Source organism: Syngnathus scovelli, chromosome 9 (assembly GCF_024217435.2).
Source record: "Syngnathus scovelli strain Florida chromosome 9, RoL_Ssco_1.2, whole genome shotgun sequence".
Taxonomy (NCBI): Eukaryota; Metazoa; Chordata; class Actinopteri; order Syngnathiformes; family Syngnathidae; genus Syngnathus; species Syngnathus scovelli.
The window spans coordinates 4577814-4592425 of NC_090855.1; the positions used below are offsets into that span (position 1 = coordinate 4577814).

General features: G+C 43.0%; 3 protein-coding genes across 9 annotated transcripts in view; all 3 read right to left on the reverse strand.

Annotated features, from left to right (window-relative positions):
* ptprub (protein tyrosine phosphatase receptor type Ub) overlaps positions 1-1070 on the reverse strand; it is a 118942-nt gene extending 117872 nt beyond the window's left edge. For all 4 annotated transcript variants that reach the window (XM_049731172.2, XM_049731171.2, XM_049731170.2 and 1 more), the window contains exon 1: positions 763-1070. In XM_049731172.2, coding sequence (XP_049587129.1) covers positions 763-832 — 70 coding nt within the window. In that variant the 5' untranslated portion in view covers positions 833-1070. The remainder of the gene's footprint in view (positions 1-762) is intronic.
* A 781-nt stretch (positions 1071-1851) lies between these two features.
* Positions 1852-4668, reverse strand: LOC125975583 (uncharacterized). Of its 2 annotated transcripts, XM_049731345.2 has the most exons (5): positions 4353-4668; positions 3527-3784; positions 2978-3250; positions 2519-2561; positions 1852-2473 (listed from the first exon to the last, which is right to left on the reverse strand). In XM_049731345.2, the coding sequence occupies exons 1-5, from the start codon at positions 4411-4413 to the stop codon at positions 2350-2352; spliced, it is 759 nt and encodes a 252-aa protein (XP_049587302.1). In that variant the 5' UTR covers positions 4414-4668; the 3' UTR covers positions 1852-2349. The 2 variants fall into 2 exon arrangements, with proteins under 2 accessions (XP_049587302.1, XP_049587301.1); XM_049731344.2 differs by having other exon boundaries at positions 1852-2561; positions 4353-4666.
* Positions 4669-6245: 1577 nt separating this feature from the next.
* On the reverse strand, positions 6246-14519 carry LOC125975553 (glucocorticoid modulatory element-binding protein 1). Of its 3 annotated transcripts, none has more exons than XM_049731294.2 (10): positions 14108-14519; positions 12596-12689; positions 10497-10555; positions 10253-10374; positions 10057-10160; positions 9332-9516; positions 8635-8760; positions 7645-7782; positions 7394-7516; positions 6246-7269 (listed from the first exon to the last, which is right to left on the reverse strand). In XM_049731294.2, the coding sequence occupies exons 2-10, from the start codon at positions 12679-12681 to the stop codon at positions 6839-6841; spliced, it is 1374 nt and encodes a 457-aa protein (XP_049587251.1). In that variant the 5' UTR covers positions 12682-12689; positions 14108-14519; the 3' UTR covers positions 6246-6838. The 3 variants fall into 3 exon arrangements, with proteins under 3 accessions (XP_049587251.1, XP_049587253.1, XP_049587250.1); XM_049731296.2 differs by having other exon boundaries at positions 7403-7516; positions 12596-12727; XM_049731293.2 differs by having other exon boundaries at positions 12596-12727.
* Between the last annotated feature and the right edge of the window lie 93 nt (positions 14520-14612).

Below are 14612 nucleotides of genomic sequence, written 5' to 3' on the forward strand. Positions count from 1 at the left end.
GTGTCGTGAGATGTGATTCTTTACGCATAAGCATCAAATAAGTGATGTCGCTGTCATTTAACAAATGTGCTTTTTCCCCTCTCGAGAAAACACAACATATCGCATCGGGTCTATTTGACAAATTGCCCGATTTGGATTCTGAGCGTCAAACCTATAAAGCAAAACACGATCCTTTAAGGGAAAGAGCATTTCATGAAGACAAATGAGAGAAGACAGTGCCGAATCAAGCAACAGTAGCGATAATTGCTGCTTTTCGTCTTTAAATAGCACAACACAGCATAACTGCTGTCATTTACCAGACCTTACGGACGACAGTGAAATGAAACTTTTATTTCTCGATGCCAGTGTGTCAGAAACACCTTGGAAGCTGAGCGGTGACGCACAAGCGCAAGACGATGCGTTGTTTTGATGTGAAACGGGAGCTCCGGCCAGACCGCTTTGGCGATATCGAACCATTCGACGAAAAGTTCTTGTACTTTTAGAAAGTCGACCGTGATTTCCAGATAGGTGTTTATAGAGGCAACGGTTCAAAGTGCCCTTCTAGTCGATTATAGGCGCAAGCATTTAAGCGCACGGTTCAAACTGTTCCTCCCTCATCAATCGTAGGCAGATGCGTGGAAGTGCAGACGAGCGCTGTGGAGCATTGAGGTACAAAGTTGGCCATGGCCGAACTCGCTTCTCTTTCGCCCTCATTGGAGTTTCATGCCCACGCACAAAGTTTCCAACTACACGGAGGACATGCAGACACAAATCGGGTCTTACCTGTTGGCCCCTCGATCCCATCGGCGGAGATCTGCACGGTGAGAATCAACAAAAAGGCGCAGGTGTTCATGGTCAAGCTGATTTGTGGGGGGTTTGGGTTTTTTTTTTCTTTTCTTTCGGATTGTTTTCGGTCTTTCTTTTTTAGTCCACTTTTAAATGCGTTGACAGATGGTTTTCAAGTCGCTCCAGAAGTTTTGCAGAGTGGAGCTCATCTGTTCCCCCACTGGTTGACTCTGACACAGACACGCAGTTTCGGAGGACGCGCGGCGAGACGGACGGCCCACTGCTACTTGTGCAAACTGACGTCAGGGTAAACAGTTGAGGGGAGAGATTTGCCTTTCCCCTCCCAGCCCGAGACGCTCCCGTGAGCAAAGAAGCAGGAGTCGGGCGCCATCAAGTGGCCATGTCTAGTAAATCACAGCGTCGACCATGAGAGAATGTTGGGGGGGGGGATCTTCTTCCCCCGGGTTTTGTTTTGTTTTGTTTTGTTTTGTTTTGGTTTGTTTTGGTTTGATTTGGTTTGTCCACACTTGATGTGATCGTGTTGCTGCAGTTTGCGTCGTCCATAAAACTGTACTGAACTGTCACAAAGGTCTAAATTGTACAAAATTAAAACAATGTGCCTTGTAGCGCTTAAAACAATGTTTTCGTATAATTCAGTGATATTTAATTTGGAAGACATCACAGTAAATACATTTTGGCCTCAAAATTGTGCTACTTTTCTTTTTAGAAACGTTCACCTTTTGAATGACAACTGCCAATGGTTTCCAGTAGTCTTAATTTTCAAAATGAAATTCAGGGAGCTATGACTACCATTATGGACCAAGCGATATCAACATCTTTGGATTTATTGTGTGATTTGTTCCTGTTTGAAAACTAATTTGAATGACTCACCTCAAAAACAGTCGAGCCCTCAACACAAGCCAGCCAGGGTCACCATTGGTCCAAGGCGGCGTCGGGCCATCTCTCGATCCATTCTGGTGCCCCGACACCTTCAGAGGGAGGTGATGAACTGGTCTGGAAGTTGAGTGGATGGCTTTGGACACGGGAGTCAACAATGCGGCGAAGGGACAAAGACCATGCACGTGGTGGTTTGGATCATTTTATTAGACTGAAGCTTTCTTTTCTTCGACTAAAGAGCAAAAAGAAGCACACCCAATGACAGCCGCCAATTGAGTTCAATCAAAAGCAAAAGAGCAAAACGAAGCACACCCAATGACAGCCGCCAATTGAGTTCAATCAAAAGAAAAGCAAAAGAGCAAAACGAAGCACACCCAATGACAGCCGCCAATTGAGTTCAATCAAAAGAAAAGCAATTCACAAAGGAAGAGCAAAAAGAAGCACACCCAATGACAGCCGCCAATTGAGTTCAATCAAAAGAAAAGCAATTCACAAAGGAAGAGCAAAAAGCAGCAGACCTAATGACAGCCGCCAATTGAGTTCAATCAAAAGAAAAGCAATTCACAAAGGAAAATCCAAATGTGTACGTGGTGTACTGATGTGGCTGGCACGAGGCCGGCGATGCTTATTCGAGGCCGGCGATGCTTATTGTGGGCTAACCCGCTCGCCGCGCCTGCTCGCTGTCTTCTAGTTGGCCAGTTGAAGCAGCAGATGAACCAAGGTGGTCACCAGCAGAGCAGGTGAGTAGGACAGGCCCTTGGCGGAATTTCCTCGTTTGGATGTGGTGGTGGGGGGGGTGGTGTTGGTGGTGTTGGTGGTCTTGGTGGTCTTGGTGGTCTTGGTGGTCTTGGTGGTCTTGGTGGTCTTGGTGTTGGTGTCGCTGCCGCCGTCGCTGCTCACTTGGGAATGACAGATGCAAACAAAATTGGAAACCGTCAGCGGGCAAAATTTGAAATTGCTGCACACTTTTGTACCCTAACCCTACCCCCCTCACTATTGATTAAATACAAAATGTTTTGACAACACGGATCAATAAAAAACACATTTTGTTGCATGTGTCGCATGACAAGGTTTCGTGAGTGATTTGCCTGCAACGTCAGAGGTTAATATTCGCTCAAGTGTGTTGGATGCCAACTGAATTGGAATTTTGGAGCGCTTTAGTTAGGGGCATATCTTGCTAACGTTTCTCTGAAAAGCATTGGTTGACATTTGTTTGGCGTGCATGTTTGTGCGTTCTTCTGCATGTGCCCTGTGGGAAAGAAATGGTGCGCAAAAAGGTTTCATGTGGCCAGAGGCTTTTCGCACAACATCAAACCTTTGACTTTGAACTTTTGCTGTCCTGTCATGCCGGTGCCGTCCTTCGCTATGTATGTTCCCGCTGATTCTGGTTTCAGGTTCAGGATCTTCAGGCCATCCTTCGTAGTTCGAACAATCTCGGTTACGCTTGCAATGTGGGTAATCTCTCCGGGCGAGCCTTCCTTCTCCCATTTGACTGTGCCGCCGGTAACGCCAGTGGCTTTCAGCTTGAGCGACCCGCCCACACTGCCACTGCACGTCGTCTCTGTTGCTCCGCCAAAGCAGTCTCCCACTGCCAGCACAAGAAAAGCAGGATTGGTCAAAGTATCACACACTCTCGATGCAAAGTACAAGGACACATGCTAAGAAAGACAAAGTAGCAACTCAAAGATGGCTGAGATTTTGCTGTTTTGGACAAAATGTTGGCTCAAGGGTTTTTGGAAGCCAACTGAATTGGAATTTTGGAGTGCTTTTGAGGCATAACTTGCCAACTTTTCTGTCTGCATGGGAAAGAAATGCTGCGCTAAATGGTTTCACGTGCCCAGCGGCTTCCCCCCCAACATCAAACCATTGACGACGAAATCTTGCGTTCCTGTGATGCTAGGGGCCGCGGCCTTGTACGTTTCCTCGTCGGTGTCGTCCAGATTTTTAATCTTCATGTTTGCGCTGTGAGGTCCAGTTTTCAGGTACTTTTCAGCGTCAGTTGGACCAGTATCCCCTTTCGTCCAGGTGACAGTGCCGGAAGCGCCAGTGGCTGTCAACTCCAGTTCTCCTCCCGGCTTGCCATTGCACATCACTGCTGTACTTCCGCCCCTACATGTCTCCGCTGCCAGCACAAAAACAGCAATATTGGCCAAAATACAACTCAGTCGCTCACTGAAAAAAAAAAATCATCTCCACTTGTTCCGATAATTTTCTTGTTTTGTTTGAGCTGAAAACATCCATCCGTGTCCTGTCTCGAGTTTCGAACAAGAAGAGCACGTACAGTGTTATGCTTAAAGTTTTTTTTGTTGTTTTTTTTGACGTGACCCTCGATCAAATTGATTTTGAATCCGTTTTGGAGGTGTCCGCTTCCCGTCCCTATAGGATTGCTTTGAAAAAAGCAAACGAAAAATCCAATCTATACTTTCAATATTTTCACCCCCGCAACGTCTTTGTAAACGTAAAAGCGTCTTTCTCGAGACTATTTTATCACGTGAAATAAATCGGAACGTATTCTCTATGATACTGAAATGTACCAGAAATGATAGCGAAAATGGATTTCGCGGCAGGAGCACCTAATAGGATAAGGCACGCGACTGACAAAATGCCGTAAGACCGTTTACAAGACCAAATTAAAATCAATCAAAAGAGAAGAAAAAAAAAAAAAAACAAATCTTTCCAAGATTCCGTACCTTGTTCACTTTGCTGGCAAAGGACGAGTGCCAAGCACAGGAGCTTGAGGTCCAGCTTCATTGTCGTTCTCAAAGACGGATCGGATCGGATCGGAAGTCAGCTGCTGTCTGTCTGCCGGGGAGCTGAAAGTGCGAAGAGATGCGAGCGAGCACGCCAAGGAAGCAACGCAAATGAACACAATCCGCCAGTCGGCCGGAGAAAAGCACAAACGTCTCGAGCAAAGGTAGCAAAGGACCGTCATCGGCCTCGTCATAGTCGTGCTTTGAAAGTCTGCCTATTTGTTGCTTGTTCATTGGCTGGATTTGGGCTCTTTATTTCCATCACGTAAGGCGCTTTGAAAGAAACGGACACGCCAACACATGATTAAATAATGCTTTGCATTGTACACCATGTGAATACGCTGCTTTGATTGTATGTAAAGGGTGTCGAGTTGATTGTCGGAAGGTCAATCAATCAATGTAAAGTGTTTTGAATTCAAACGTTGGTGGTTGCCCAAATGTGGCCGCACGGAGGCTGAGGTCAGCCAGAGTCCAATGTCCCGTTTGGCACGCTCAAACGTGGTCAATCGAGACCATTCTGATTCGGAAACGACACTTCTGCTGAGCCAAGCCGAATTACGTATTAGGAGTGTGGTGCTTTTCTGGCAACGCAACATTGCACTTGGACAATGGAGACAGACGCTGATGAGTCAGGATACTGACTGGCCCCTTTAGGGTCAGGTCTCAGAAGTCGCAGCTTTCGTAAGATACTTAAGACGCTGGTCTCACGCCGACGCGGCGCATCTGATTGGAGCGCCCACTGAGCTCCGTCCACCTTGGAAAATACAAATTGGCGGCCCACTACGGGCAATCCCCGCGGGAACTTGACTAGCACCGATGTCAAACTGAAGGCCCGAGGGCTCGCTCGACGTGCCCTTTTATGGAGCCGAGGCAAGCGCGTCGGAATTTTGCCTCGGTCGGTCGCGATGACCGGCCGGGATAATCAGATGCAGGGAAAACGATGGAATGGGACGAGCTCGTGAATCGCGTTTGAATACGGGATCGACTAGGTGAGGGACAAGAAGTACGTAGACATGCCTGACAGCAATTGGCCTCGTTTGTACACCAACTGCACAAGTCAGCTTCTGGCGAGCAGACATTATCGTTCGCACTGATCCTTGCAGCGGAATTCCAAACCGCTTGACTCGTTTCAAATAGCCCCATTTGAATGTGAACGTTTTGTGCAGCGAGGAATTCAATTCAAAGGCGCTGTTGAGGGCGTCCGACATGAGTGCAAGTCTTCAGACTTAAACTTGACTTGCTGTTATTGTTGGAACAGAAGTGGTTGGCTCTTCATTCTGCACTTTGGCCCCCACTGTTGATTGATAACCACCACCACCACCACATGAGGATCTCCTCCCGTGACTTGAAAGCCAAGATCCAGATTGAGTTTTGTCGGGCAAACACATTAGCATTAGCTCAAGGTGAGGCGACTCCGGCCTGTGAAGTGACTCGTCGAAACGATCAGGCTCAGACTCGTTGAGGAGCCAGCCGATCGTTTCAATCAGCTATGTTGGGGCTGGGCAACTTCTTAAGCCGGCAGCACGGCTGTAAGGGTTAGCTTACTTTTTGAGATGAACTCTGATGTGAATCGGGGCGATATACTAAATGAAACCGAATTGAATCGTAAGGACTCGCCGGTGCAGTTCAGTCACCTTTCTTTTGGTGTTTTTTGTTTTTTTTAATTCGGGGCTCCAGCGCAACCTAGTTGTCATGGTAACGGAAGCCATTCCCGTCATATCCGCAACAAATTCGCCTCATTTGAATGAGACGGGGCAACCCTCTCAAATGAATTCATTTAAGCAAGACCAGAAATAGGCTATGTCAATAAAAATGCCTCATGTCTCCACTGACTGCCGTTTGAAATAGAGATTTATTTAAGTGTGTTCATTGATATCATACAGGGTCATCTTTGTATGGAATGGCCTCTTTTGTAAATAAGCAAGAAAGTAACTCATAGGCTTAGATTAAAGCAATTACGGTTGTTCCAAGTATGATTGCCAAGATGTGTGTTCTCCAGTCAAACGATTGTTGTTGTCGTCGTCGTCGTCGTCGCTGTATCTCAAAAGGTATGCTATTTATTAAAAGACCCACAAAAACTGTTTGAACTGGGGCTGAAAATAAAAACAACCGTGAGATTATCATGTGATTTCTCGGATTCGTCAGCAACTTAATGCCTTAATATAAGCCTGAGTGAGATGTTCAGTCTGTGTTTTAAAAAATGGTACCATATAAACCTCAACACTTAATACTACAATGACTCACAAAACGTAATTTCAATTACAAACATCGTAAGAAATGTTTCATTTTTGCTTCCTATCCCCATCTACTTTTACCACAAGGGAAGACAATCACCAAAGACTAACTCTGAACGTAGTGGCAAAGACACGTTTACAAAGTACTCTTTCACTACAAGTTGCCTTTGAATTTGGGAATGGTGTCCCGTTTCATTTAGGTTTCAGGTTTTTGAAGCCTTTTCTCCCCAAAGCCAGCAAACTCTCACCTCCCTCTACTAGCTCCTCACTTCCTAACTGAGGCTGAAGCGGGCACGCCCTTTGTCCAAGACCCTGCTTTAGTTCTTGTCCCGCTCTATGGGCTCTCGCCTGTTTCCCCGACTCACAGAGCGCCCGCGTCCTCTCGTCCCTCCTGGCGGCCCCCCCTCGCGGCCCGCTAGGAGTGGGGTAGTGAGTGGCGTGTTGAGGATTTGAGTACGGCGAATCGGGTAAACCCGTGAGCGAGAGAGGCTGGACTACTGTGTTGGTGAGGGTGGGCGACAGCTGGTGACGTTGGGGTCGAAGGTGTTTGGGGGATGCGTGTTTGTGGTATGTGTTTTTAATACACATTTGCTTCCTCCGCTCCTTCGACTGCTCCTCCAGCTCTACACGGGACACAGAATAGAAAGTCTGGGTGTCCCACAAAAAAGACGTTTACTCCATCTTAATTCGGTCCTCTCTTCTCTGGTACTTTGTTGACGCCAGTGGTTGTATCGCCGTAAAGTTTACCTTCCTCACCGTAAGCGCCATCGTTGTCGTCGTCTTCCTTCTGGCTACGTCGCTGCTCCAAGGCTTGCTTCACTGAGTCTAAAAGCCCAAACATCTCGCAAAGGGAATTCAAGATGATGACATCTGGAACAAAAACAAATGCTTTGTGACTTGAATGTCTGAAGCTCGAGAGATCTTGTGCATGAAAGATTTGTTTGATCAATATTCCATTCAGAGATTTTCTTTTTTTTTTTTCCACTGTGTGGACTCACCAGTCTCCTGTAGAGCAGCTTTGTCGCTGCGAAGCTCCACTCCTTTCAAAGTGGCCAATAAGTGAGCCTGAAGACCGGACAGGACCTCCTCCATCAGCCCAAATTCAGCCACACCCTTCCATAAGTTTAATACGCCATCTAAGCACAAACAAATTTGAGGCAGAAAAACATTTGAGTTTCATGATGTGTGGCAGTGGGATTATTTTCTTTGGTAGGGGTGTTCCCAAAAAAAATACAAACCCAACTGGTGATTAAGTCATTATACGCTTCTTAAGAGGGACGAGTGAAAATATGCAAAATAATTCTCAGAAAAAAAATACCCAAGTTATCTTGCCTGGAAAATGGGGGGGGGGTCTCCATTAGGTCTATTAATAGGAGATCTGAACCATTAAAAAAAAAAAAAGATAAAATCGATACATACAATAATATAACTTGTGCTACGAGAGTAAACAAGCGACTGTGATTTAAAATAACCCACAACCCCATTGCAATGTCTAAAGGCATCAGTGGTAACATTTTGGGGCTCTAAGAGGATATCAATAGGTGCTTGAGCAGACTGACTTCATGTGAGACACTTTTTGAACTCAATTAATTGCCTGATATAACTGCAATGTGCTTGTTCTTAATCTACTGACTTCCAATATTGCTGAGCGTTAATTATTCAATTTTTCCCACTCTCCAGTCACAAAGCTTTAGTTAGGTTGCAAACTTCTTTTAGTAGTGAAGTTTTCTTCAATGTAGCTTCCATGTCACATTCAGGGCATCTCATTGATCCTTTGTTTCCTCCCAGAAGGATAGACACACTTAAAAATATACATTCCTGACTTGACTAACAAATATTGCCCTGAATTCTAAAGTAGACACAATTTTAGCTGCTTGCTCGGCAGATATAAAAAGCATCTTTTCTTCCAGCTCTAAAAGGGAAAAGTGGAGATAACTTGCATTTAGATTCTAGCTTGACTCAAATAAAAAAAAGGGCATTTTATTTACCGGGCATGTCACTCCTCTTCCTCTTTGCATGTCCATTGGCTGTGGTGACGTGTGTGGAGCTCCACTCGCCCCCAAATTTATCTTCCAGGGCTTCCGCCAAGTCAGCTGCATCATGGAGAGACTCTCCTGAAAAGAGAGGGGGGGGGGGGGGGGGGGGGGGTTAACCAAAATGAGAGATACAATCTGAGACAAGTGATTAATTTATTCATAAGCATATACTTGTATGTTAGTTGGCAATGTCAAAATGTTATTTCATTTTTTTATGATAGTGACACTTGGAAACAAATAAAAATAATTCCTTTTGCTTTGGAAAAATATAATCTTTGACTGAAAAGGAAGCTGGATGGCAGAAAATGTTGATCTAACTGCAAACTTTATAACCTCAGGGGCATTTGGTTTGAGGTTCCTTTATAATAGTTATAAGGTGTGGGGAAAGACTAATGCACCAATCCAATTATTTTTTTGGTAGCTTTCAAAGTATTTCATTATCTTGGTAGACAGATAAATGAAATCCTGGGGGGTTCCGCAAACATGGAACAACAACACGCCAAAGGGGAGAAATGAGCGCTAGAATGCAGCAAATTGAAAGTGGCTACCAGGGCAGTGTTCCGTTTACGTTACAAAATATATATGTATTTTTTTTTATGGTAATTTTGCACAGCCTGCTAATGAGTCATAGTGTTTGGTTATGGTGTACCTGTCAAGGGAGGCACCTGCCCTCCAAGAGACTCCAGAGCCATAGATGAAGGGTTGGGCTGCACGGACGTCCCAAGGGGAAGTTGCGAACTGTTGATCAGCATGTCAAATTTAGTGCTGCGGCACGTGTTGCTGCACACCGTATCATGCTGGTAGAAGTCGATCTGGCCAGAGTCCATCATTTTCCTGCATGAAAAAGAAGCGGGTTGTACCAAATACTGTTATTGGTTTCAGCCTGAGATCCCAGTATTTGCTCAAACAAAGACCTCTGTAGGATAAAAGACAAAAACAACAGATATTGCCTTTGAGTCTGTGTATTGACTCGCGTGTTTTCAAATACTGAGACGAAACATGAGCAAGTTGGTGAAGATTACGATCAGTCAATGACAGGAAACACGCAGACGGACAAAAATGAAATTAACAGTCAGGTTTACGGTCACAGATTGAGAATTGAAGCCTCACCATGCAAGTAAACAACTTCATGTCCAACTAACGTCATTCTTTTCCCCTTTTCAAAATCAAATGTGCCACTTTTCTCATTATCGCTTTAAGGTTTTATCATTTCCATCAATTCGATAAGATGAATCTTTGTCTCATCAGCCCACAAAACATTTCCCCAGAATTTATGAGTCTTGTCTATTACATTACACAATCTGTCCCTACAAAGCCATGAAAAAAAAAAAAGCTGAGACAGAAAAGTTTTAAAAATAAATGAATTAAGTCTACCTGAGCATAACCCCGCCTAGTCTGATGGCCCTTTTCCAGTCCTTCAGGGTGGCTTTACCCGCCAGGTGTACAAACTGCTTAGGACTGATAAGCTGGTCATTAAACTGTGAAAACAAGTCAACAGTGTGCGCTTATAAACAAACAAGCAAAGACAGACACGACGTGAATAAAAAAACAAAAAAACAATTCCACTTACTTTGACACATCTAACATTGATTCCAGGGCACACAAACTTCTTGAAGAGTAAAACTGCTCTACTTTCTCCACAAGTGATTGGATAGCCATATTCCACACTTTCACCCTCGGATTTATTGTCATCTACAAAGATAGTGTCAAAAAATATATTAAAAAAGCCTGTTGATGTCTTTCTATCTGTGCAAAAATCAGTTTCGTGTATTTTATTAATGACTTCACATAGATGTAGGCTAAATAGTTCTTACCATGTTGAGTCTCGATGGCCAAGACAGTGCTGCTTGTATCTGCAATATCATAATTTCCCCTGCAGAGGGCAACAAAATATGACGTGAAAAAAATAGTCCATACTCAAGTACAGTTGGTTAGGCTGGTTGACCTTCAACAAATTGCAATTTTGCCAGAGATTCTCGGTTCGAATCTCAGTCCCGAGGTCTCCTATGTGGAGTTCCCATTCCATGCGAAAGAAAATTCAGAATTTTCCGTCTACATTCCAAAAACCAGTCTTTCTCAAAATGCAACGTTAACTCTGGAAGTGTTTACATTATTAAGTGATCACTTGTACAACATTCCTAGGAAATAACAAAGTCCCACAATTGGTGAACTATTTTTAATAAAAGAGGCCCACAGGTCATTCATGTGTTGGTGACCCTTGCTTTAAATTTTTCATCAGAGTGGATGTAAGTTAAAGTCCTTATTTATTATTTATTTACTTATTTATTTATTATTTTTTATTTGTTTTGTTTACATGTCAATCACACCGATGGTGGTGTGCTGGAATATTGCACGATATTGGTAGTCGTGTCCCAAATTTTGCCTCTGTCATACACGGAAGTCAGGTCCAGAAGTACTTGAGTTTTTTTTTTTTTTTTTAATCTATTTCAGGCAAAGGATTTTGAAATTAAGGTTATATTTATGATCAAGCTTATTTGTTCAAGTGAGTTTACGACGGTCCTGACGTACGACATTCAAGGCCAAGATTGGCTCATTGTCACATTGTTTTTTCTACAAATATTTGCTGTAGTTATACAAATATTTACTGTAATCATGACATTTCCAGGTTACAAACAGCACACAATGCAACTGTGCAACAGTAGGTCGGTGCAAGAAGTCATGCACAGTTACTGCCATATGTTTACATTTGATACTTTTACATATATAGTCAAACTTAACCAATGAAAATTGCTTTTGAATCCAGGTTCAAGAATCATTAAAGCAGCCTGGACAAAAATAAGTTAGCCTTAACTGTTTTTTGTTGCACACCATTTGGAGGCAATCACTAGTCATATAAAAACTTTCAAGGAGATTTCTACACATATCAGCATTTTTTTTTTTGCAGAGCAAACTGCTCCAGTTTCCTCATGTTTGAAGGGTGCTTTCTCCAAAGTTTCAGCTCCTTCCATAAATGTTCAATTGGATATTAAATATTCACATCAGTCACTTTGGAAAACTCTGATGTGTTATTAGTCAGTCTTGAGTGTTTTTAGCTGTGTGTTTTGGGTCATTACACTGTTGCAAGATCCATGACCTGTGTCTAAAAGCAAGCTTTGCAACACTGGACAGGACATTTTTCTCGAGTACACCTCGATAGTTTTGAGATTTTATTGTACCTAGCACAGATACACAGAACAGAACAGAACTTCTCCATGTTTCACAAAGCGTTCTTATCCTTGCATCCTTTATTTTTGTATCTGTGAACAAAGAGCTGATGTGCCTTGCCAAAGCGTTCCAGTTTTTGTTTCAATTTCCAGTTGACTACGAGTACTTAATTCTTGAGTAGTCACCGATACCAAGTACCGATACCACTCACACTTTTGATACGCAAGATTTCCTCCAAAGGACATTCACGGATTATTATTCTAAACAAAGACCTATAAATCCCAATATAAATAAATCCTTAAATTTACATGAAATTAATGATTTTCTACTCTCCTAATTTCTATTTCCTGTTGATAAAATGGCCACAAGTACCAATACCTTGAAATAGAGCTTGTATCAGTACTGATACCTGGTATGGGTAAAGGCCCATTCTATTTCTTTTTTTAAATAATTCTTCTGAACCCCAAAGCCAGTGTCTGATTTTCATTTTATATCTATCTATATATATATATTCTATATTAAATTATATGAGATCTTATTTTTATGTACTAACTGATTCAAGTTATTTCTGCGTGAGTTTTTCTTTCATGAACACAAGAGTACCAACAATTTAGTCCACGTGTACAATAGACTCAGGTTTATATTGCGACTTATTATGTAACATTTATGAGACTGGTGAATCTAGTTAAATGGATGTCAAGTGTGTTTTGTCATAAGCGGTGTCTATGGCAACGTCCATAGTATTTACCCATGCAAGACAGGCTGCAGGTGCAGGATGACTTGAGCCTTATGGTTGTTGCCACTGGACCCCCCTTCCTCTTCCTTCTCCATCATGAGATCCCCTGCAGACACAATGACCTCAACACCCCTCCTCACAGAGCTGCACGCACAGAGACCCAGCCACGCATGTTAACAGCAGGATCTAGACCAAATAAACGCACACACGCACAGACGCTATCTTCACGCACGCACACACAAAAACACATGAAAGCCTCTACCCCAAGCCGTGACATCTGACATGCAACCACCATAAAAATAAAAAAAATAACAATGAATGCATGACAAAGGGCTTAAAAAGGAATAATCCACACATAAAATGGTCACGGTCCAAAACAAGCCTATACATTAAGGTAATGCACACATGAGGAGATGAATACATTATAATCTGTGCTTTTAACAATGGAACAACAACATGCAATCAACAGGTGAAGGCAACCTGTCATATATATTTACATAGCCATATTGATCCCTTAAAATTGTTCAAATTGAATGCCACTCGCCTCACAATTAGGCTGTGTGATATGAAAATATAATGACAATGGTGAGTAATAATTACATCATAATGACAGTTATCAAATATCGATTAAACTTTTAATAAGTGGGAGGAGTCATAATGTATTGCACTTTGTGGGGTTAAACGGGATCAAGCAGAGCAACAAAATAGATTTTCATAATGGCAATCAAGGAACTCTGGCATATTTTATAAGGTCAAATGTGTTTAGCTTTATCTACTTGAGTTCTAGGAATATACAAACGGGATACAAATGAGGCAAATAATGATATACAAATATACCAATAATTAAAAAGTAATTATTTGTAGTTATCATACGAGAAGTATTTGAACCAATGTCCCCAGATCAGGGATTGGACTCGAGTAGGTCTGGATGGATGTTATACAGTAGCAAGGAAATGCAATATATTATTGTAATTGTATTATAATATGAATCAGGGAAGTTCATCACCAAAATACTCATCTGAGTTGAGAGTTTGGGGGATCCTTTTGTTCAGTATGGTCAAAAAAACTATTGTGTAAAGAAAAAAAATGCTCTTATTCTTAAGACTTACAACTGACAGCGTTCATTTTGTTATAATTTGCACAACACATTATGTCAGTCGTGCACAAAACCGGTCAAATATGAATGCACAAAGAGGTCATTACTAACCGTCTATGAAAAAATATTTGTTGCCAAATGCAAGAGCTCCAACATAGCAACACTAGCAAGTAGCGAGAGCTTGAGCCGCGTTGCGTGCTTCCCTCACACTCCTTCACCCACTCAAAGTGACGTCTACAAGCGCGGAGTCACGCACAGCCCCGGCACGCACGTTCTCCAACAAGCGCACAAACCCACTTGATCTACACACAAGCGCGCATACGCATTCGAACCAAAGCAACAACAACAAAAAAAACACACAAAAAAAAACACAAAACCCTAAACCAGCACCTGCTACTTTGAGTCAACATTGTCATAGTTTGACTTACCGTTGTTGAGCAGGGCACGGATCTCCTCATCCTCCGCCGGCCAGAGGGGTAGGAGAGCATGCGCCGTGACGCGTCCACGCTCCCCGCACTGAAGGCAGCCTTTGCCTGAGAAGCATCTGTCCCGCTGTCACGACAAGCGGCGCGTTCGCACGCGATGCTGTGTAAATCGGTCAAATTACTCTTATGTGCGAGGGCGCTGCTTGATTGGCACGCCTCTCAGCCCATTGCGGACTACGCAAGACACGCAACGTACACACGCACACATGGTACTCTAAAAAGCAAACATTATAAATGTTCAAATGTCACTCGTGTAGATTCTCCTCCTTTGTTTTGCAACGTACCTCAAGAGGAGACGTGCTTTTGTCAAAGGGTGACGGGGGGCGTATACGTGGAGTGTTCTAACATGTCAACATAATCAATTAATCATGAAAAAAAAGGGTAGTAGATCCGAGTTCAGCGTTACCTTCCCTGTAAACAAAGGTAAATCGTTAACAACAGCACGTAA